Below are 22369 nucleotides of genomic sequence, written 5' to 3'. Positions count from 1 at the left end.
TGGGTGCTGTGATAATCTGGCTCTAATGGTTTGATGGCTATTAGAGAGGGCCTTGTTGCACTTTCTGTGTTGCCTCAGAGCACACTTAGAGAAAATGAGCCCATAAGTATGGTCATAGATATATTGAATGAGAATGAAAGTCATATGGAGGTGGAGACCCCAGTCTCCCAAATATAGTCACATTACGCATTTTTTCCCCCCTTTCACCACGAGTTTACAAAGAAACAACAAAGGAAAATAAGGGGTTTTTAACCAATTCATTACTTTCAGAAGCCACAGATTATGCCTGCGGCAGTTATAGGAAGTTTTATCTGTCCCTGTCCTGCATCATTATTACAGCCACAGTGGGGATCTCAGGTTTACTAGTACCTCTTTCATCATCTGTTGCAATTGCTCCACTAGATCCAGATTTTGCTTGTAATCTTCCACGACCATGCTAAAGTCATTCAGTTGTTTTTGTAAGTCACTGATTGATCCCAAGAGGACTCTAACTTTAGCATTAGGTTTATTTGCAAAAGAGTCAAGGATGTGCTTCTCTAAATTATCCATCTTCTTCTTAAGGACCTGTTTAAAAGATGTAGCAATGTAAAATAACATAGCAAAAAATGTTTCTATTTTTAGGAATAAAATTAAACAAAAAAATGGGAAAAGCATACAAACTTATTTCTTGTCCTGTGCTTTAAAAAGTTTCTGTTTCAAAAATCAAAGGAAACTTGAGGGCCTCCACAAAGCTGATTAAAATCAATGTAAATTATCTTTATTAAAGGTATAACTGAGGCAACTTTTTTCAGCTAAAAATAAATATCTGTAGTAATAAAACATTGTCATGCATGAATTGCAATTAAAAAGGTCATTGGAGGAACAGTTTCTGGTGAATGCAAAGAATGGGTAAGGCTAGCAGGGTTCTAAGTTGCAAATGAGCATGATCAACACCAGGCAATGGATACAACAAAATATTCTGAAGAAAAAAGTTCATTTTACATGATGAAATGAAAAAGACAAGAAAGTAGTTTGATGCAAAAGGTAATTATTTTGGTTTTTTAAGGAGAGGAAAGACTAGGTCACACATATTGTGAAGGAACAGAGGCAAGAATAAAAAAAATAAATAGAAAAATAAAGATGAATAAAAGGACTGAACACAGAGAAATCAGGAATTGAGATAAGATCATTTCACTGAAGGAAATGGAAGAATAATGGGAACAGAATAACGAAAAATGTCTCAGTCAACGACTGAGACAGGTTAAGGATATAAAGCTGAGTAACAGGGAAGTTCACAACATATTTCGTGTCTCCTCTGATGTGCCTGGCACAGGCCACAGTAATTCAACCAGTGAAGCCTTTACTAAACCTAAAATTTCTATTACCTGTATTTTCTCTGCATATGTATCAACTTGCTGAATCTGTATTTTAAGTACTTTCAAATTTCGAGCTTTTTCAGTTTTCTTCATATAGTTGAACTTCAAATTGTTGAACTTCTTTTTGAGATCTTTAAACGATTCTTTGAGCTGAAACAGAGTAAGATTATTTTTTAGTAAAAAAGAAGAAATCAGCACACATCAATTTAAGTTTTTTCAAGAGCTGTTTAATGGAAAATTTGAATACTTAACATTTAAGACATAAATTAATAATACTGTTCCATCTCATAAAGCATCCTTATTTCCTCAGAATTTTTTTACAGTAATGGAAAAAATCTTGCTAAATCAAAATTTTTGCATTCTGAATGCAGAGTATTTTTCTCAGAATGGTTGGGGCAAGAAAAGAAGTGGGGCAAAGGATGAGATCCTTGCTTAGACAATCTACGAAAAAATCCAAGATTTATCATTGATTTTAGCTAGAAGTAGATGTCATTCAATCACTTTAATCCACTAAGTGGAAATGATAGCCATGTAAATGTATACCCATACTTAGTTTCAAGAAAAACATAGTTTTGCTGGGCCTGGGCAAGTAAATTTGTATTTATGTACCTTTCTCCTGCAACACAACATTCAGTTTATTTCATGTTGGGGGATTTTTTTTGTTGGCGTGTTATCCCACCCCCACCCCTTTTTCAGAAGTCCTGCTTCTGAAAAGAAGTTACATATGGGCTTAATTTTATGCACTGTGCTAGTCCAAACATCTTAGTACAGTTTTTCACAGCATACAAAGAGGAATACAGCTCTTTGTAGGATCAAGATGTAGACTATATAACCACCTGACTTTTGAATAACTATGTAGAGAGATCCTGCTTAACAGATTCTTATCTAACTCCTGTTAGATAGATTTGGTACCATGTGATAGCATTATTACCAATTAGCACTGACTTGGTGCAGCAAGCCCAACACTAGGGAAAATTATTCTTACAATAATATAAATTGTAATGAACTAGTAGGTCCAATTATTAGGTGCCCATGCCTTCCTTTTCAGATGGACTTACATCAGCTGAGATAACTACTATTAAATCTGGTAATATTAAATTTGCTCTAAAACTCATTAATTAGATGGAATATAGCTATATTTTCTTTAATATGCAGAAAATATTACAAAAGCCAGAATGATAGGAATGACATCAATGAACCTCTAAAAAGCTACAATTTCATTTACACACATATGGATCAGATGCATTGCCAATTTACCAGAAAGAGTTAATACACATCAAAAAGAAGAGTGATATAGGATTAACATAACTTTTAAAGGACTATGACATTTTAAGCATAGTTTTATTTATATTTTTTCTTTAAAAGCTATGCAATTTTTGATTTTATTTACAATTTCAAAACAGTCTCTGGGATATTACAACTAATTTTGAATTTCTTTAAGCAACAGACAAGCACCGGACAAGTGAAAAACTTGCTTAAAATAGATACTATTTTAATTGCATTACAATTCCATGACCACATTTTCAAATTATTTATAATTAATCCATAAAATTTGAAATGGAAGAATATAAAAATGACTGAAATACTGATTATAAGAGTGTCAGATCATTTACGTAAATAATATTTTGCTTTTTGGATAATGTAGAATAAATTATGTAAAATTACATTTGTCTAAAGACACTTATAGAAAAGAAATGCAGCAGCTCTAATGCTTTAGGATCTATTCTTGCAGACACACAAATGCAAAGAATGTAACTTAATTAGTGTTAACAAGTTCAAGTCATATCCACAATTTGATAACTAAATATGTATTTCAGCCTTTTTTAATATTAAAAAGTCCTAGGGCCTTCCCCCTGCTCCCCTCCTCCTCCCTGCCAAAGAATCCAGCGAGTAATGAATGTTTATTTTGCAGCTACTGTTATTGGAACAGCTAAAAATCAATCACCATTATTATTATTATATACTAATGTTAATCCATCAAGGGATATATTTTTCATTTTCATTTCATCTAGTGGGATGTTGGCACATTATTTCAGCAGTGAATAAACAGATGGTGCTCACTCAGTGTAATGAAAAGGAAGGGAGTTCTATCACTGGCACTGTGATCTCCAATTAGTTTAAGCTCTTTACCCTGCCTAAGTACGTAGAATAATAAAATCTGTCTAAAAGCCCTCCATTAATAAAATAGCTTCTGCAGAACAATATTTTTTTTATTCAGAACACAAGAGCTTTATTTGCTGCTTCAATTTTGAGGGAAAGAAAATATGAACAAGAGTTTATTTTAGTTTATTTCACTAGTTTATGCACACACATAAGCTGGTAGTGATAATTTATAAGGCCAGAGGCTCTCCTCATAGCTGTACATGAAATTAGATCTCCTTGTTTCAGACATGATGGCTCATGTGTCAAAGGTCTGCAGCTGCTGTCACTCTTCGCTTTTAACCTCAGTGGAAAAATCAGATTCAGCTCACACTTGTACATCATCCCCTCAGAGTGCATGAACACAACTCCTGCTATCACCAGCAATTGTACCAAGGACAACACATGGCTCCCAATTTTTAGAAATCTGAATGTATCTCAGTTTGGGCAAGATTAAATGAAAAATAATAAAGGAACTATGCATCCTAATATGCTTCAGTGACTTTAGCTTGCTGCTTTAATGGAACTTTGTGCCTTATCCATTGTGTCATAGTCATTAATCAGGAAGCTGTTCCTAACTATAGTTTCCCTGTCATAGGTGGAGTATGATAGTTGAAGAGAAGGGTTTAAGTAACAATTGCTCCAATTTATCATATGACTACAAAGTCCATGGAAAAATTAATTTAAAAAGCTGTTTTAAACATGTTTTTGTTAACAGTACCGTTCCAGTAAATGCTTTGATTCCTATGTGAGCCAGTCTAGGAGGGACTTCAATGTTGTTAACCCCTCAACTTTCCCTTTCTATTCATATATAAAACATTTATTAGCATTTATAATCAAAATACCCCATGAAAGCAGGTTGCTGAAAATAGATTTTCAAAGTGACAAAGACTAAGAAACAGTCAGACAAAGTGGGAAGAAAGAAAAGGTGCTGTTCAAGTCATTAATTATTACTTTATTCCTGGGGCAACAATCCACATAAATTGCAAGGTAAGAAGTGTGTTACATATCAGTTCCTACTGACTCGTGAATAAAGATAGTTCATTACCATTTATGGTTAAAATCTATATTTTCAGTCATATCTTTCCATAAGTATATAAATAACGACATGAAAAAGAAATTAGATGACTGGGGAGAGCTGAGAACTTACTTCAGGATCTGTTACTCTTTTGTTGCAAGTTTTGTGCAGACATGCCTAAACGTTATTTTTTAAGCGATCACCTAAAGAAAAGGCTATTTCATTGGAAAAGTTATCATATGCAATTAACTGCGTCACTTATAATTCCATGAACAGATTCAATGTAGTATTAAGCTACAGTTACCTGAGGCTAAACTCAGCTCTATCACAAATGATTGCAGTGTAATGCAGCAGAGTTGCAGCTCTTCAGAGGCTACCACCCAAACTAGCCAGCGAAGTAAGAAGCCCAAACCGGCAAATACAGATTCTAAAAGTCATATGAGCTTTCCTTACGCTTTTCAAAGATGTAGAGGGCATAAATTCTTTTTTTTGGGGCCTTTCCAAATTCTCTTTACATTAGAGAAGGCACACAAAAGGCATGCATTTTACTCTTCTGTCCTCCAAGACTGTTTCAAAACTCATGCTATAGATCCTTAGCTATGAATTTCAGTATTTGTTTCCTTGTTTCTTATAAAATCACTAATATGTTACAAACACAGGGAGCTAGCCAAGGCCTCTAAGTATTTCTTCAAACACCAGTTGAGTCCTAATCACCAAAGCCCTCTCTGACATGCTGTATTTACACACTTAAATTAATTACATTAAACATAAATTAACATAAGTATTTACAGCAGAATCCCAAATATTTTCAGTTAACTTTAAAGTTTGCTCTGTACACTGATAAATCACAACTAAATTATCTGGTTGGATGTTTAGTATGTGATAGTCATGAACAGCTGCTGCTTGCTGCTGGCACATGAAATATTCTTTTGCTTAGACACAGTAGATAGTAAATAGTTTGTTCACATGGGTCTGCAACATACTAGCAATACTCAATTTCTGATGATTAGATTAACAAAATCTAAAAATCTAAAATACTGAAGTGACTACTCATAACTAATATTCTTGAAGTAGTTTAGTGGTTTCTTGATCCCCGAACAGATATTAATGAAAAAAAAAAGGACATATATTTTTAGGAAATATCTTCATCTTCTATGTTATCCTCTAATACAAAAGCATTCTAAAGTAAAAGGTATCCACATGCCAAATTAGTATATTTCATTTAGTTTACATTCAAGATTCAATGAGGTTTGGGGGATGACAGGTTTTAACTTAACCAATCAACATGGCTTCCCAACTGAAATTGAAAAATAAAACAAACCCCAATAATTAACATTGTAATTGCTATGCAATTATTTTACAGAATGTGTCCAGGAACTATAAGACAAAACATACATTTTGCCATATAGGGCATGTGGTGAGTAATACATCACTGATGTGACTTTTCATTTAAATTTGAGAGACAGAAGGTTGTTTGTTTCTCTCTACTTCCTGCTCTCTCTGATAGTCTAACTAGTAATAAAAATAGAAAAATAGTTCTTCCTAGAAAGGAGTCATGTTCTCTTGCCCTCATTATGTAATCCTAGAATCAAAGAACAGAAACAAGGGATTACTTTAACAGTGTGTCTTTGAATATGGCCAGTCTTACAAACAGACTGCTCAGTGAACATTTCCTTTTCTTCAGCAAATTTGAGGGGTTTTCAGTAAAAACCTAACTAGAATACTTTATTTCAAATGTCAAATATTCTGATTCTGCCATGACACTATGAATTATAATGGAACTTCTTGTTTAGGTAGTTCATGCTTTCATTCTCTTCTACAGCATAGTTCCCTCTGCCAGAGTTCTTCTTACCACCTGCTGTTCCTCTTACCTCCTATCATCAGTCAAGGAGACACCACAGGAGACTGATGTACAAAACATCAAAGTGAAACACAGCTTATAATTGGAAAAAAGACTAGAAGTATAACTGATATTAAAAAAAAATCTTTTTTGATAAATGTGTTTTTTCAGTTTCAAGTTATCTTTTTGTGAAAATGGATACGTCTTATAAACAATATACTGTAAAAGAAAAGAAAATCCAAACAATAATTTTTTCATTAAAAATAATTGGGACAAAAATCTCAGTCATCTGTTCATTAGTGATTTTTAGAAAATACAATCTTTCTTTACTCGGATGTGGATTTACTTAGCAAAAGATAAAAATAATAAAATACAACTTTAAATGTCCTGTATTTTTACTACATATGCTTCACACTGTAGGGAACATCAGTTTGCAATATTTCCAGCTCAGAATCCATTTCAGTACTTCATGGATGCAGGGAAGTGCAATCCACAGAACATTAAGTTTAGAGCCCATCAGCCTCTTATTTTAATGGATTACTCTGAGAAAATTAATTCTTTGAAATATTTTTCATAAATTATTTTTTTTGCAGAAACAACTATCCAATTCAACTTGCTAATTTGTGAATGGATTTGTATTTGGCCTACCAAGATGCTAAGTTGGTAATCATATTAACTGAATTTCATATTCCTAACTTAAGTTCCATAATGCTAAATTCTAGTCTCTTGTGCCAATGAACCTTTCCCCCTAGCAGTTTAAGTATCATATCTTTTGCTAATGAAAAAATGTTAAATACTAAATTACTCTGAAATTTTCATTAAAATACTGAAAGTTTTTTCTAATACCATTACATCAGCAATTTATATAAATTCTACTTTTGTTTGAAACTTTAGCTCCATAAGAAAAAATCTGAAGACTCATGTTTCAGATGGAGCTGGCTGAGAAAATATAGCTGCTCTATTTCCAGTCCTCTTGGTACAGTGAAAGCACCTTATTGCCAGCCCAACAGCTTGATAGAATCCTGAACTGCAGAGGCACACAGATTACTGTTGCTCCTGCATGGATCCAAGGCTGCTGTTTTTCTGGATACATATGAAGCATTTAGGGGAATGGTAAACAGATATATATATTATAGAACACAACAGCCCTTTAAACAGTCATTTAATATGCTGGGATTTATCACATTTACCTCATTTATCTCCTCTTGAGTGGTGCAGTGTTGGAAGCGCTGTGACAGTTCTTCCTCATACTTATCAGCTTTGGAGTTCCAGTTAATGCTATCACACTCAAATCTAGCAAGTTCTTGCTTCAGATTCTTAACAGAAACATTCAAGCAATTCTAATCGGGGAATAGACAAAGAAATTTATTGATCTCAAGAAATTTATTGATTTAACCAATCTAAGATAAAAATAATTTGAGGCAGAACATGCTTTGTCAGTCACAATGGACTAGAGTAAACTATTAAACCTCCACTGTAAGGAGAGCAAGTACATAGCAGTTTCAATCACTAGTAGTCTGGGGAGTAGTTTTGGGTCAAAGGCACAACCTAAACATGGTGTCTTCTCTGAGAAAAGAGGAAATGACCTACTATAGTCCTTTACAACCTGCTGAATAGCTCTTTTCTGCCATAATCAATACATGTCGTCTGAAGGGCAGACCAGCAACGTGAATAAGCTAGGCAAGTCATAAGGAATGTCTTGCTTTCTTCCTAAGTAAATACACTAATACAGGACAATGAAAGCTCTGCTCTGACTAAATACCTCTTTGCTAAAATTATATCCATCTTGTCATGCAAATCAGTCCTGAATCCACTAATAAGGTAACATGGTTATTATATTTCTTTTTTTGTTCTTCTGCTATCTTTCTTTATAGGAGAATAAATATGCAAAGCATCTTTTACAAGGTACTAGGGTTCTAATATATAGATGTGGCATCCCAGAAACCACCATCAGGGCCTGGAACATCACAAAAAATACTAGAGGACAGAAAGTTGTGCTTTTTTTTTTTTCCCCTGACCAATGATATCAATTTCCTCCCTATTTCAAATCTATTTCAGTTTTCTAGAGTAAATCTGTTCACAGATCACTGAAAAAAGAAAACAAGAATTCAAAGAAATTGTTTTTTCTTTACAAAAGCAATTTGTAATGTAACTACTGAAAAATAAGTTTCATCATTTAAAGTCTTCAAACATTAAATATATATATTTTATATAGTATATATTTTATAATATTATATATCTTCAAACTCTAAAGGCAGAAATCTTGCAATTATCAACTATTTTGCATTTTATACCTTGCTTTTTTAAAAAATGATCTTAAAGCTCTTTAATTTTCTCAGAGAATTAATACATTTTTGTACATGTTAAATTCAGCCAGATAGCTCCAATAATCTTCCACATTTATCCTTGATTTCACAAATCATTATAATTATACTCACACACTGCTGCACTGCAGACAAGATATCCACTCCCTGGGTAATAAGTAGTTTATATAGCTGTCTAATACGTGCATGTTTCTCCTGAGAATTCACAAGGTAGGCTTTAGCATGGTGCACATTTTCAGGGTCCTCACATATTTCAGGAATATCCAGTTCTCCTGATTTTGATAGACATTCCAGCTGAAATACATAAACATATAAAGCAATGTGTGTTTAAAATAGCTTACAATTTCTTCCTTACCCACCTAAACTTTGTTGAGGTGAGTTTAAGTAATTAAATTTGGGTTCAGATCTGAATTTTAAATCTTACAAACTTCATGCAGTTTTAGATCCAAAATTTTATTCTGTTCAATAGGCTGATTAATGCTATTTCTTTGGGGAAAAGGAAAAAAAAAAAAAGAAAACAGGGACCAAACCCAAAGAGAGTTTAAATGCAATGGGAAGAATGTATATTTTAAAATATAATACTCACTTCTTTTTTAATGTGATGGAATTTGACTGTCTTGCTGAAAATCTCCTCATATTCTATCATTGCATCCTTTACTGTTTGATGGAAATGAATAAGCTCACTTATTCTTTCAGAATTCTCTTTCACAGGAAATCCTTTCTGGCTTGGCAATTCTAATAATTTTATCAGGTACTCAAGCTCAGCATTCAGTTGCTAGCAAAAATAGCAGAAGTTACTCAAATTGCACAAATATACTTGCAATTTTTCCTTTACATTTGATGAAATAACCATCTGACAATTGTAAATTGCCTTTGGGAAAAGTCAATGCCATACACTTTAAAACAGTCTCCACACACTGAACTTTTTGCTAGACACAAATTTCAGCTGTCACTGAGAAACAGCCTTGGATGAAAGCAAGTCAAACATAATTATAGGGCACTGAATTGCTAAAACTCAGACAGTATTCACAGGAGGTAGGAAGTTCAGCATGAAGTATCTCAGCCTAAAGTATCAGTACTCTGATAAAGTATCAGCAGCTCTAAACTCAAAAGCACAAAGCTGATACTCTCCTTGCACTTCCACCACCCCAATGCTTGTGTGTCACTTTAATACACAGCTAACAATTCACAACACATTCTGTGGACACTGAAGGTAAAATATCTTCTCCCCTACCTTAAAAACACACACAAACCCTTCCTCTTTGAAAGGTCACGTTAAACACAAAACACTCTAACCCCAGACAGTCTCTGGGATCAATATAAATGTGGATCTTTACTGCACCAAAAAGAGCTTTTGATCCATCATTCACTCCACTAGATTGGTCTCTCACCTGAAACTGTGGTTTCATTTGGTGCATCTTTTTCTGTAGTTCCAAAACAATTAAAAGGTCACTTCCAAGGTCAACTGGTGCTGCAAGCTGGAGAGCCTCTTGAAGAATCTCTAATCCACAGGTAGTCTAAAATATAATCAAACAGTTGAGCATCTCTAACTATAGTGAATAAAACCCCCCACATTTAAATTCAAACCCAAATCTGTAATAAGAACTTTCTCAAATCAGACACCCAAATGCTGTCACTGAAGCCTCTCTGCCTCAAACCCTCTGACTGACAGGGTGATAAGGAACCTTTAGACAGCTTGAGAAAACAATTCAAGCACCGAGACTAGAGGACCCACACACACACTGTATTTTCTGTGATAACAGATGTGGTGGTGTAGTGATAAGTTGCACTAGAAAAACAGTGGCTACAAACCTTGTTCTGCTGCTAGCCTAGATAGTGTTGCTTTAACGGAGCACTGCACGCTGTCCCTGTGCCAAAGAGGTTTCAACTCTCTTTCTGTATAAATATGGTTGGACTTGAGTTTAGTAACTACTAGGATACAGTTTAGTTTAGTAGCTATTTAGTCACAACAAAATGTTGGTTTAAAAAAAAAAAGAAAGAAAAAAAGGCAAAAGAAAAAAAATATTGCTGGTAAAGCATGGATTAAACTTGTTTAAAACTTAAAATTTGAAGTGGAGACTAGGACTTGTATCCAGTAAGGGAAATAAAGATCAAAAACATTTCATGCTTCCTGATGACTGAATGGCAGAACAGTATGGAGAAGTATTGTAAATACCTTACTGATCATCACTTTTTCTTAAATGATATCTAAAATAGTTAAAGAGAGAGTCACAAACAAATGAATAACAATCACAGTTGCTTTTTTCCTAGCTATTTTACTTACAATTTTTAGTTGTTCTTTAAATATCTGGCACTGTTGCTTGATGGGTTTCACTTGAGTAATTTTAAAATTCCAGACTGCCCAAAGTTCAGTCAGCTCTTTCCTTTCTTTATTCAGATTAAAAATGATATCTTCTGTTACTTGTACAGATTTTTCTACTTTCAATATTAAACACTCAATTACCTGGCAAATAAACAGACACATTTTTTCCCACATATGTTTTTATAAAATACAATTAAAACCTCATGATTAATTAAAGTCTCAACAAAGCTTAATAAAAAACCAACTATTCTAGTGTAACTTTTTTAAGATTTCCGTTTAAATACACTTTTCTCTTAGAAATAGGCATAGATCAACAGAATTTGTATATTGAGGACATCTCTAAAGTTGGAGTTTAAAACCCAGAACAGGTCAGTAATGACTGAATTATTGCCATCCAATGGCTGTTTAACACTCATACAAAATACAGTAATTTTTGAATAGATAGAACTACCCAAAGTGGCCTTTTGGGGAATAAATAGCAACTGGAAAACAAAGTAGATGAAGAAAAGACCACTCCTTTGCGCTGATAAACCAAGCAGCATTGAAGCATGGAAGGGCTAAAGTGTCTACTATTCCATGCTATACCTTCCATGTAGTTCAATGCTACAACCTAAGAATATCACGGAAACAGGGTAGCAGCAAATATGGTGTTGAAACACTTCCAGGTCTTTAGGGAGATAAAACTTGAATATACGTTAAGACTTTTAGTGATAGAAGTGCAGCCTCATATCCACACATATCTGGTTTGCCATTACTCTGACTATTTTAACTGTGCTTGGTTCCATTCAGCTGTGTCACACTGTGACACTAACAGCCTGAGCACTTTCCCTCCTTCACTAGGCTTTCCCAGGTCATCTTGCAAGCTGCTGCAGGTTACCAACAACACCTTCCCCTTCTCGACCTTATGTAACTGCTTCCTAGTTTGTTCTATAAAACCAGAAAGAACAGCTGGTTATCCAGGCTGTCTGCATTAATTGGGGTTAGTTTAGGAGGTGTGGCGCAGTGAATGATTGCACATCTCAAATGATCAACTCATGAAAGGTTGTTGGAAAACTAGATAGGGATGCCTAGGCAGTGTAGCTGAACCCAAGAATGAAAAGACACAGGAAAGATTATCTGTAAGTAGCTCTAACATCCATTTCTTTAGAAGAATTCATACCCTCAGTCAGTGAAGACTGCTTGCCTCTCAGTAGAAGTAAACATTATACTGTGCTTGCATATATGTTGCTTTCCAACATGAACAAAACAGATATCTGCACATATTACATTTTTATGCATGGACTGGATCATTAAGGGTTCTGTCATTGTTAATCACAAAACTTTCTGTATTACTTCAAATAATACTTTCATATTTTTAAAGTATTTAGCAGCATCAGTCCCTTTAAAATTAGGTATTGGAGAAATCACAATCCATCAGTCACAGAACTAGGATTAGACCTTATCACAGGGAAATATAAAATATTCAATATGGTTTAGCAGATTAAACTCACCACATTTACTAAATTAAGAAAATAGTAACCCATATTTTGCGTGGAAAAAATCTTCTTTATAGTCTTTTGCCACTGAGTATTAGCTGACTCCATGGCAATTTTATTTTCAGCCTCTCTATTTGTCTGCAGTTGTTTTGATTTATAGAATTCCTTCAGGTTTTTGATACTATCATTCACCTATAGGAAGACATAAACATCAAAAATCAGATCAAAACTTGAGGTGCCATAATGAGAACATTAATAGAGACATGATAAATTTGAGTAGCAGCCTCTGAATCTTTTCCTGATTTTAAGATCTATCATTGTCCCTAAAATCTCTATGAACATCAAATAATAAAATAGTTTTAAATAACTTGTGAACATGTAGATGGCAAGCAGACAGCAGCAATTTGCTCAGTTTCTGTCACATTACATGGATTTTATATACCAGTATATCAAGGCACTGATTTTAATACAAAGTAACTGAAGTTAGCAATAATCAGAAGCAGATGAAATACAATTTTTTGGTATTTTATCACCCAATAAATAAGTAAATCCTATGGCTAATTTTATCTGATTCCATTCCATCTTAAATTTCTTTCTAAATATAAAACACTGTTGCAGAACCTTAAAATGGAATCCAGATCAAAATGAAAATTAGTTGTCCTGGGCATCATTAGCACAGCTACCAAAATTATGTTGGTATTGAATTGATTGTGATTTCAGCTAGAGTTGTTTTTTATTTAATTTTTAAATCCATTCAGATGAATTAGCACTTCAGTGGAAGTAGTGCAAGACAGCAATAAGTATCTATATCAACATACTATGTGACACATTTTTAAAAGTTATATGAAGAAAAATCAGTACATTTAATATTCAGAGTACATATATGGAAGTATTTTCATTATGTATATAATGAGAGTGGAAATGTTCAGAGGAGAAAAATTAAAATTGATTACAATGTAAGCACATTTTTCACTCATGAGATTTTCACAGTCTAGTCTGAGAATTAATAAGTAATCCATACCTCTACAGCGGACTTTAAAAAGGCCACATAAGTTTCTAGAATTTCTAGTATTGAACTAATATTTTTTTCAATTTTTTTCAGCTCTTTACTCAGAAGTTCAGTTCTGCTAGAAAAAGTTGCCACCTGCTCAGGTTCCAACTCTTCCATATCTTTGATGATTCCCTCAGCTGCTTCCAGTTCATACCAACTTTCCTTTGAAGGGTAGAAACATAGAAAAATCTGTAAAATGACTGAAAAGGACTTGTGAATATTGGTATTATATTGTTAATTTCCACTAGGATTGCTTATATAATTGAATTACTTATTTGAAGAGCTCATAATGGACATTATATGTTGAAAATATCCATTTCTTTCCTACAAATGATATTATTAAAATAGCTATTTTGAAAGCTAGCATATCACAATCCACAGAAATAATACGTAGAAGAAGTTACTATTGACAGGGGAGATTATACACTGCAACAAACAAAGGTAACACCCCAGCATGCAAAAATTTGGCAGAAAAGACACTAACAACTATTATACGGTCTTGAGGAACAAAAAGAGGTTCTTTCTCATCTGCTGAGATTTTTCTATTGTTACTATATGCTCTCCAGAATTTCTTTAAAGTGAATTTTATTTCCACAGGTGCTCTGGACCCACTCCTTGGGTCCCATAAACAGTTGCCTGAAACAAAAGAGAACTCTGTGGGAGTAATGGAGTTTTAAGAATTCAAAATACATAGTCCTAAAATGCATACTGCCATGTTGTTCAGCTTAGGCATGAAATATGCACCTATGTCAATGGGGGGGATGATTCAGCTGGTTTTAAAACACTTTCAGATATTGCAGTACTGCTATGGGAGTTGGAAAGGCCCTGGATGGGACTTAAAAATAGCCTCACTACAGAGCTGAGTGCTGCAGTGCTTTCATACCATAGCTGCACTCCTAACATGACCAACTGATATCTGACAGCAACTTTACAGCCCCCTTCACAGTTTCCCCTTACGGGATTTACTTTTTCCTGTTTTTTTGCCAATTCATCCCTTTCTATCAAGGGTAGGTACTAGAGTCTCGAGGCAGCAACAAATAATACCATGAGATAGAGACAATGGGGAAAACAAATGATATAAGGACTGACTTTTAATGTTATCTATGGTTTTATTCATTAATTACACTTTTCAAAATAAACTATAGACCTATTTTCTTTCCAAGAAACTCTCAATCTCTCACCTTATTTAGAATTACATGCATTTGTTTCTAAAACTATGTAAAATCATTGAAGGGTTTTTTACCTTTGTTTGTTTAGCCAGTTCGAGGTGTTTGTTCAAAACTCTTTCAGCCTCACACAAATACGAGCCAATCTCCGTACCAACTGCAAGCATCAGGGTGATTTTTTTAACCGAGTGCGACACCTTCATTTGAAAGTATTATTTACATAGTTAATTTATATAAGTAGACCCAGTCAGCAACTAAGTACAAAGCAGCTGCTCACTCACACACCACTACCCCCCTTCCCACCACACACCTCAACCCCAAATGGCAGGATACGGAGAAGAATTAAAGAAAAGGTGCAACTTGTGCCTTAATATCATCTATAGTCAGAGAATGTCAGGAATTAAAATATAAAGGAAGAAAAATCTCCTATTTTTCCCAAGAAAATTCTAACAGGTGTGGTCAAAAAACCCTCCTGTTTCCTCTCATTTTGTTGAGAGTGCTTGCTTTTACCCTAAGTATTTCAGGCCTGTGATTTCACTAAGGCACACCCGGATTATGATCTAGATGTTATAGTCCTGGAAGAAATATCTCCATTCTGTTCCAGGGTTTTTTCTCAGGAAGTACATACAAAGCTTCTCTGCCAAGCCAAGCCACCTATTTTTATGCAGATGCATGCACAGAATTCCATTTAATTGTCACTCTCGGATGTTACATATACATTATAATAATAAAAAAGATTATGAAGAGTACAGGCAGCTGATATCAGACATAGCACATATAGGTATTAGACTAGTGCATTCACATGTAACACTTTTCTTAAGAAGTGGTTGCCAATTGAGGTTCAAACTTTATTACATAAGGCTGAGAAGCCTTTGAATTTAGCACAAGATTCTTTGGGATACTTTGCATTAGAAGGTTAGGATGAGAAATGTGTTGCTTGGTAGGAATATAAGCACTCTTCACTGCAATGAAAAATTATGTGTTATGACACAAGTCTCCAAAATGTTCTCTAATGCAAGGCTGGGAACAAAGTGACTAGAACAAACTGCAGACTGAAACTTTATGTTCAGATTGGAGCCTACATTTTAAGTAAAAATTACCTTCATAACTGAACTTTCAGCTTAAGATGCCAGTGACATCATTTCTAGAAGACCAATAGCAGCTATCAGCAAATATTTTATTTTCAGCTAAACTTAACAATATTTTTTCACCGTGTTCCAATATCATGAGGACTCTTCTACACCATTTATACATAAATAAATTTGTGGCAAATTGACTTCATGTTTGATTCAGAATAGTTCATTGTAAACATCATGCAAATACAAAATATCAGACTGCAGACTTAATTATTCAGTCATTAAATTTGATTTACTTTTCTGGTCTACACTCTGGATTTCCTTCATATGAACATTGCTAAAAGATTGTATTTTTTAATTTGAATTCACACATGGAAACTTATTTAGGAGCCATGTGTTTATTCCATCTCTGACAAGTCATTAAAAAAGTCTGTAATACTATATGGCATTTTAACAGTTTAAAGAAGGTTGTGCTGCCCTTCATGCATTGGGTAGCTTAATTAATAAAAGGAATTTTTATTGTGAACAGAATCTTCTTCAGCTTTACTGAAAATTTGCTGTGGTTCAGTCACCGTGGTTATTAACTCTCAATTTTGACACACTTCTATTTTTATCTTCAGCCAAATGAAAAGACAGAAACAGTATAGGAAACCCTCATGCAGGTCACAGTCCTGATTGCTCACTTCTTTTCCAGAAGAACAAATTATAGTAGTTCATTATCCAAGCAAATCCACGCTTAATTGAACATCACTGGCAAAACATTCTCTTGGAAACAGCTGGATTTCTCAGAACAGCTTTAGGTTCATTTGTGTTGATAACAGCATTCTAACTACAACTGTGCACTCTCTAACAAACCAATATTTTACTTGTAATTATTGGAGTCAACTTTAATTTTCATATACCTAAATTATGGAAATGCAATTCACTGTTCATGAACGCATTAAGTAGATGACAAGTGATGATGATGATGATAATCCTCATGAAGATGATCAGAGGGCTGGAGCACCTCTCCTATGACAACAGGCTGAGAGAGTTGTTCAGCCCAAAGAAGAGAAGGTTGCGGGGAGACCTTAGGGGACACCCTTTCACTACCTAAAGGGTACTACCCTTTCCTACGGGAAAGCTGGAGAAGGACTTGGAGTGCTAGGACAAGGGGGAATGGCTTCAGACTGGAAGAGGGTATGTCTAGATTAGATGCAAGGACGAAATTCTTCACTGTGATGGTGGTGAGGCACTAGCACAGGTTATCCAGAGAAGTTGTGGATACCTCATCCTAAAAGTGGTCAAGGCCAGGTTTGATGGGGCTTTGAGCAATCTCATCTAGGGGAAGGTGTCCCTGCCCATGGAGCTTGGAACTAGTGGATATTTAAGATCCCTTCCAACCCAAAACATTTTATGATATTATGCTGTACCTTATTTAGATGATCTTCAAGTGAGGCAGTCCATCGTTGTTTCTTCAAAGTAAGTTCTTCATAATCTGGACACTGCCTGATTAATTGATCCACTTTTTTTTGAACATATTCCATCATTTTCTGAATTCCTGTTACCCAAGAGCTGAAATGGAAAAGTAGAACTGTTGTTTATGTCTCATTTTTTGCTCAACACACAGGATGATTATAATTTTAAAAAACCCAGCACCTTTTCTGTTGATTTTTATGATGACTAATTTATGAATTTTAAACTGTGACCCCTAAAAGAAAACTAACCAAGATAAATATTAAAACAAATCCAAACAAAATTGATAATTAGTAGAACACAGGAATGACATTTCCAAACAAATAATTTGTTACCAGTCCCTAAGGTAGATTCTCAAGATAGATATATTAATTCTCACCGGACAAATATCACAATTCACTGAGAAACAGCTAATTTCCCTTCCCTTCCCTTCTAGCTATACTATCTAAAAACTAAAACCACAAATGGAAGAGCTTAAAAAGAGAGAAAATATATGACCTATCAGTTCTACTTTAAAAAGAATGCTTTTTTTGGACTCTCAAAGATTTAAGTGTTTTTACAGTACCTGAAAAAAGATTGTCATATACATTCTAAATCAACCTTTCCTTAAAGATTTTCTTTCAACAGGAGAAAACAAAACAATTTACAAGACCATGTCTTGCCTTATAACTTAAAATGTATATTATCAGGGAAGCAATTCACAATCTGAATTCTTGAGGCAGTCCTCTTTAGATTTTAAAGAGGTTACCACATACAATTAAGAAATGAAGTTTTGATATAAAAAAAAAATCCACATGTCAACTGATTCACTATTGAAATTTTATTATAAGAATTCTTGTTAAACAAATGTTCAAAATAAGTTTTTTTCATTCCTTTAGTTCCATCAGAAACCCATGTTAATACAGGTGCTTATTCAAGGTTTCCTACTTTGTCCTCTAATATTAAAGAAAATTTTCTCCTCCCTTCAGATAAGGCTCAGAGTTAAATTCTGCAATCTCAAAAAAAACTTTAGTATACTAAATGAAGGGTAGTATTAATATAACATTCTGTTTGAATTTGATCAAAGAATTGGACACAAAGAGAACCCAAATTTTAAGTCCTTTTTTGGGAGTAGGTGGTTTCAAATTTTGTAAATTACTCTTTCAAAAATTAGCAATCTCTTAGTTGCTGCTTTAATCTTAAATTGTACAAATGTCATTCCTCTATTTTAGCACTCCTTAAAAAAAGGTATGTTTAAAAACTTCTACTAGCACCAGTCCTTTCAAAAAAGCAGTAAGAGAACAAGATTTTCAGTTTTTGAAAAGGATAATTTAGATCTTTGGAAGTATAATTGGTTTGTTATGATTTAATACATTTATAATAGCAGTAAAATAAAAACAGTTCTACTCATAGGCAAGCTACTTGGCTGTCAAAGTAACAAGGGTTTTCTTAATGGGCAAAACTTGCTGCTTGTATAATGTTTTATAATTAATTCAGATAAACTTTTGCTCCCGTTTTTCTAGCTGATTTTAGTTTAAAAATATGCATGCTCAAAAATCAGCCTTACCAATATTTTAATTATGAAACATTCTAGAATTACAAGAACTGCCCTCTGTCACTTTTCTTCCAATATGAATATTTTCAGCATTTTAATTTATTTGGACTACCTTTTAGTATAAATGTCTCAAGAATATTTAAAATTAGGACAAAATTAACATCGTATTTTTCCATTTTTACTGTGAGTTGGATTTCCAATTATGCCACTGAATTCAGTATCACTAGCCTTAAATATAAACCTCCCTCAATGTGAGGATATTAGTATTAGATTTTTAAATCATAAACTACTAGATCTATCTTATCATATGTATACAAACTACCCAGTTTATTTTTGGTTGCTCTAAAATTGAAAATGACAAAACAATGTAGATACAGAAAACTACCTATACTTTAGTTATCTTAATGTTCAAGCACTCTGTCTTCTCTCAATGCTTTTAAACAAGTAGTACTACACATGGTAGCTATTTTGATATTGTCTTAGAAATGCATTTTCCAGTACCTTCATTCAAAAGATACAGTGAAAATCAGGGCATTACCTATTAAAACTGACAAAGTGTTACCCAATATGAATGAAGTCAGATGATTCCTTCTCTTTATTAATATTGTTTGAACAGCTGGAGAATCTGGCTTCCTTATTAAAACTAGTAAAGTCATGCAGAGCATGCTATACCTTCTCTATCACAAGTGATGAAAGAATCTAAAATTACTGTGCTCCAACTACTCCTTCAGGGAGCTGGCTGCTATTTTCAAATTCCACACAAATCCCACACTTGCTGCCAGTTACTTCAAGAATCCTGCCAGATCGCAAGCAGTTAACAACTATGTATCTCATTGTCACATTATACTTGTCTTTCTTATCACAAAGAAAAGCTTTTTGAAAAGATGCCTAAACATTTCTGGATCCACATCCTTCACTGCTTTCAAATGATGACTGCCCATGTCCTTCAGGATTTCTAGTCTGGTTTGATAAAGGAAATGGGAAGTCTGTGAGGGCAGCTAAGACTAGTAATCACTTGTGCAGTAAGGGGAACAAACCAGTAAACAGGATTTAATCTTGAAAGATGTTCTGTTTTCTGTCCTCCTTTGATATACAAATCTTATCTCCGTTCATACAAATCTCATGAGACTTAATCAATGGGTTAAACACTGGCCAGTATTTAAGAATAGCACAGCGGGTTTTACATGATGAAGAGAGGCCTCTTTCAATACATGAACATTTCTGGAAGAATGTTCTGGAATATAACATCTTACCACATTTGCTGATAGAACTCACTGTGTCACCATTACTACACTTATGAGTTGGCTGGGAGCATTTTGGGTATCTCCTAAAACCACGAGTTGGGCAAAACCTCCCTAGACTTATCTGGGTGTATAATGAGATGAGCGTGAGTCAGGATCATACTTGTGCCAATGAAGATTAGCCTTTTGCTGTGTTCTTCTGGAAGAGTCTAGCCAGCAGTTTACTCCCTTCTGTTAAGGGCTTGTGAAACTGCATCTGGAGGTCAGTTTGTCCAGTTTGAGTCCCCACAGCACAAGAAAGACAGACAGGTTGAAGTGAATTGAGCAGAGGCCACCAAAATGGTTGGAGGGGGTGCTGACAGAACTCCGCTCAGAGTAGAGAAGTGGTGAAGTTCATTATCCATGAGGAAGTGGGGCTGGAGAAAAGACAGGATCATAGTCTTTTCAGAGGTGTACAGCAAATGGACAAGAGGAAATGTTCACAAGTTGCAGCAACAGGAACTTTGGCTAGGTATAAGAAAAAAATGTTTCACAAGAAAAGTGCTTAAGAAATGGAACAGGTTGGCCAGAGAGGCTGTGCAATTTCCATCCTTGGAGATATCAAAAATTTGGTCCTGAGCAACCTAATTGGACAGGTTTGGGGCAAGGGATTGCATTAAATTACCTCTAGAGTTACTTGTCAGTTTAAATTATTCCATGATTGTAATCCTCAAGCCCATGCCTAGGAATATTAAGCGTTCCACTTGCACAGAAGTAGTAGTACTACTCATTGAAATATGTGGCAAATTCATTACATTCAGGCAATGAGGCCTGAAGGCAACAGGGAAAAAACTGAAAAGCCATAATATTCTGTGTCTGCTTTCTTATAAAAGGACTTCTTTATTTTTATGATTTATAAGCCTGGAATTTTTCACTGTTCTTTAGAAACAGCAAAACACATTTCTAGTCAGGTTGCCTATTAAGTTTCACTTTCCCTCTCTAAATCACTGCTACCTCAGCTGTAAAGCTTTGCCTTTTTTAAAATTATAATGTCTTCTAAGCAGAAATCTCACCTTCTTTATTTATTTATAGAATATCTTGAGCAACACTTTGGCACACAGGAGATGTGCCTGCAGCATTACCTGTTTATGTTGAATTTTACAATGACCAATATGGTTATTTCAAAAAATTCATCTCACTGTTTTTAATGTGTACCAAAGGTATCTTACCATCCCACTGATGAGTTGGTCTGTTGAAACATTTTTAAAAAACTCTTAATAAAGAAAAAAAAAATTAATGACTTGTCATTTTAGGGATCCATTCTCTACTAAGGTCTTTAGTGTTCCTAACATTAATCAGTGCTGTACAGGCATATTTTGAAACACAACACCTGCTTCTGTTGAGGTCACATGTGCAGAACATGAAGTCCTAGAGGACAGCAGCATGTTTTCTGGAATTATGGCTGGTTTAGGAATCAGTCAAAGTTCCACTGTGGAAAGTCAACTTCCTTTATATCTAATTAAAATATTAGGAAGCAGTAACAACAGCTGTAAAACCAGCTGTAAGTGTTCTCAACTTTTTATTTGAATTTTCTATTTTGTCCCATTGTTAGCTTCAAGACAATTACATCTGGGGTGACAGGTGAAGGAACTTTAGATTATTTTTTTTTTTTGCAAGGTCACAAGATTAAAGTCTTATAAACACTTTCAGTTTTGTGTTAACATATTAGGAATAATTAAGGACATAAAAGCTGACCAGTAGACAACCATCAGCCAGAGTAATTTGCTCTGCCTTTGAAGTAGAACATACTAGCATAAATAAATGGTCTTCATTCTTATTGCACCAGCCTCCTACTAAGACCTGAAAAGTAGGAGATATTAAGCCACTAGAACTGATTCTAAAGTAGGTCGTGCTTTACATCAGTGTAAAAATCACACATGTGGAGTGCATGATCACTGCAATTTAAAAAAGCTTCAGAAGAAAAAAAAGTTACCTATTCATGGATTAAAACTACTAAAACCTGAAGAAACTTCCATATTTTCTGCACAGGGCTTATCACTCATATTTTTATCACATTCTAATTGCTGGAATTCTGATCTTCAAAAAGGTTTAAAAGGAGTACAGTGGGCTGCAGGGAGTGCTCATAGCTATTTATATCTTACTTTTCAGTTACATACATTTACTTTTCCAAAATGTTAACTAAACCACTGTTTCTGAATACCACCCAACATACCAACTCCATTGTTTGACACCACTCTTACAAGTAGCATGTAGTATTCCTAAAGATTTTTGTTAAAGAGATTGGTTTGTATAAATACCACCAGAGAACTATGGCAGAAGCATTAAGTCTTTAAATGCACACCTACTTAGTAAACTACACTGGCTCTAAATGC

General features: G+C 34.4%; 1 protein-coding gene across 1 annotated transcript in view; it reads right to left on the bottom strand.

Moving 5' to 3' along the window:
• The window catches only part of CCDC141 (coiled-coil domain containing 141), a 77721-nt gene that overhangs the window by 17711 nt on the left and 37641 nt on the right, over positions 1-22369 (bottom strand). Inside the window, exons 12-22 of the mRNA XM_017834186.1 lie at positions 17180-17321; positions 14769-14888; positions 13496-13687; positions 12490-12666; positions 10961-11140; positions 10068-10193; positions 9263-9451; positions 8791-8970; positions 7543-7692; positions 1365-1505; positions 338-564 (exon numbers count right to left, since the gene is read on the bottom strand). Of these exons, the coding sequence (XP_017689675.1) occupies positions 338-564; positions 1365-1505; positions 7543-7692; positions 8791-8970; positions 9263-9451; positions 10068-10193; positions 10961-11140; positions 12490-12666; positions 13496-13687; positions 14769-14888; positions 17180-17321 (1824 nt within the window). The remainder of the gene's footprint in view (positions 1-337; positions 565-1364; positions 1506-7542; positions 7693-8790; positions 8971-9262; positions 9452-10067; positions 10194-10960; positions 11141-12489; positions 12667-13495; positions 13688-14768; positions 14889-17179; positions 17322-22369) is intronic.

Source organism: Lepidothrix coronata, unplaced genomic scaffold (assembly GCF_001604755.1).
Source record: "Lepidothrix coronata isolate B3197 unplaced genomic scaffold, Lepidothrix_coronata-1.0 Scaffold7, whole genome shotgun sequence".
Taxonomy (NCBI): Eukaryota; Metazoa; Chordata; class Aves; order Passeriformes; family Pipridae; genus Lepidothrix; species Lepidothrix coronata.
Note: the sequence above shows the minus strand (reverse complement) of the source record. Positions and strands in the feature narration are given on the sequence as shown.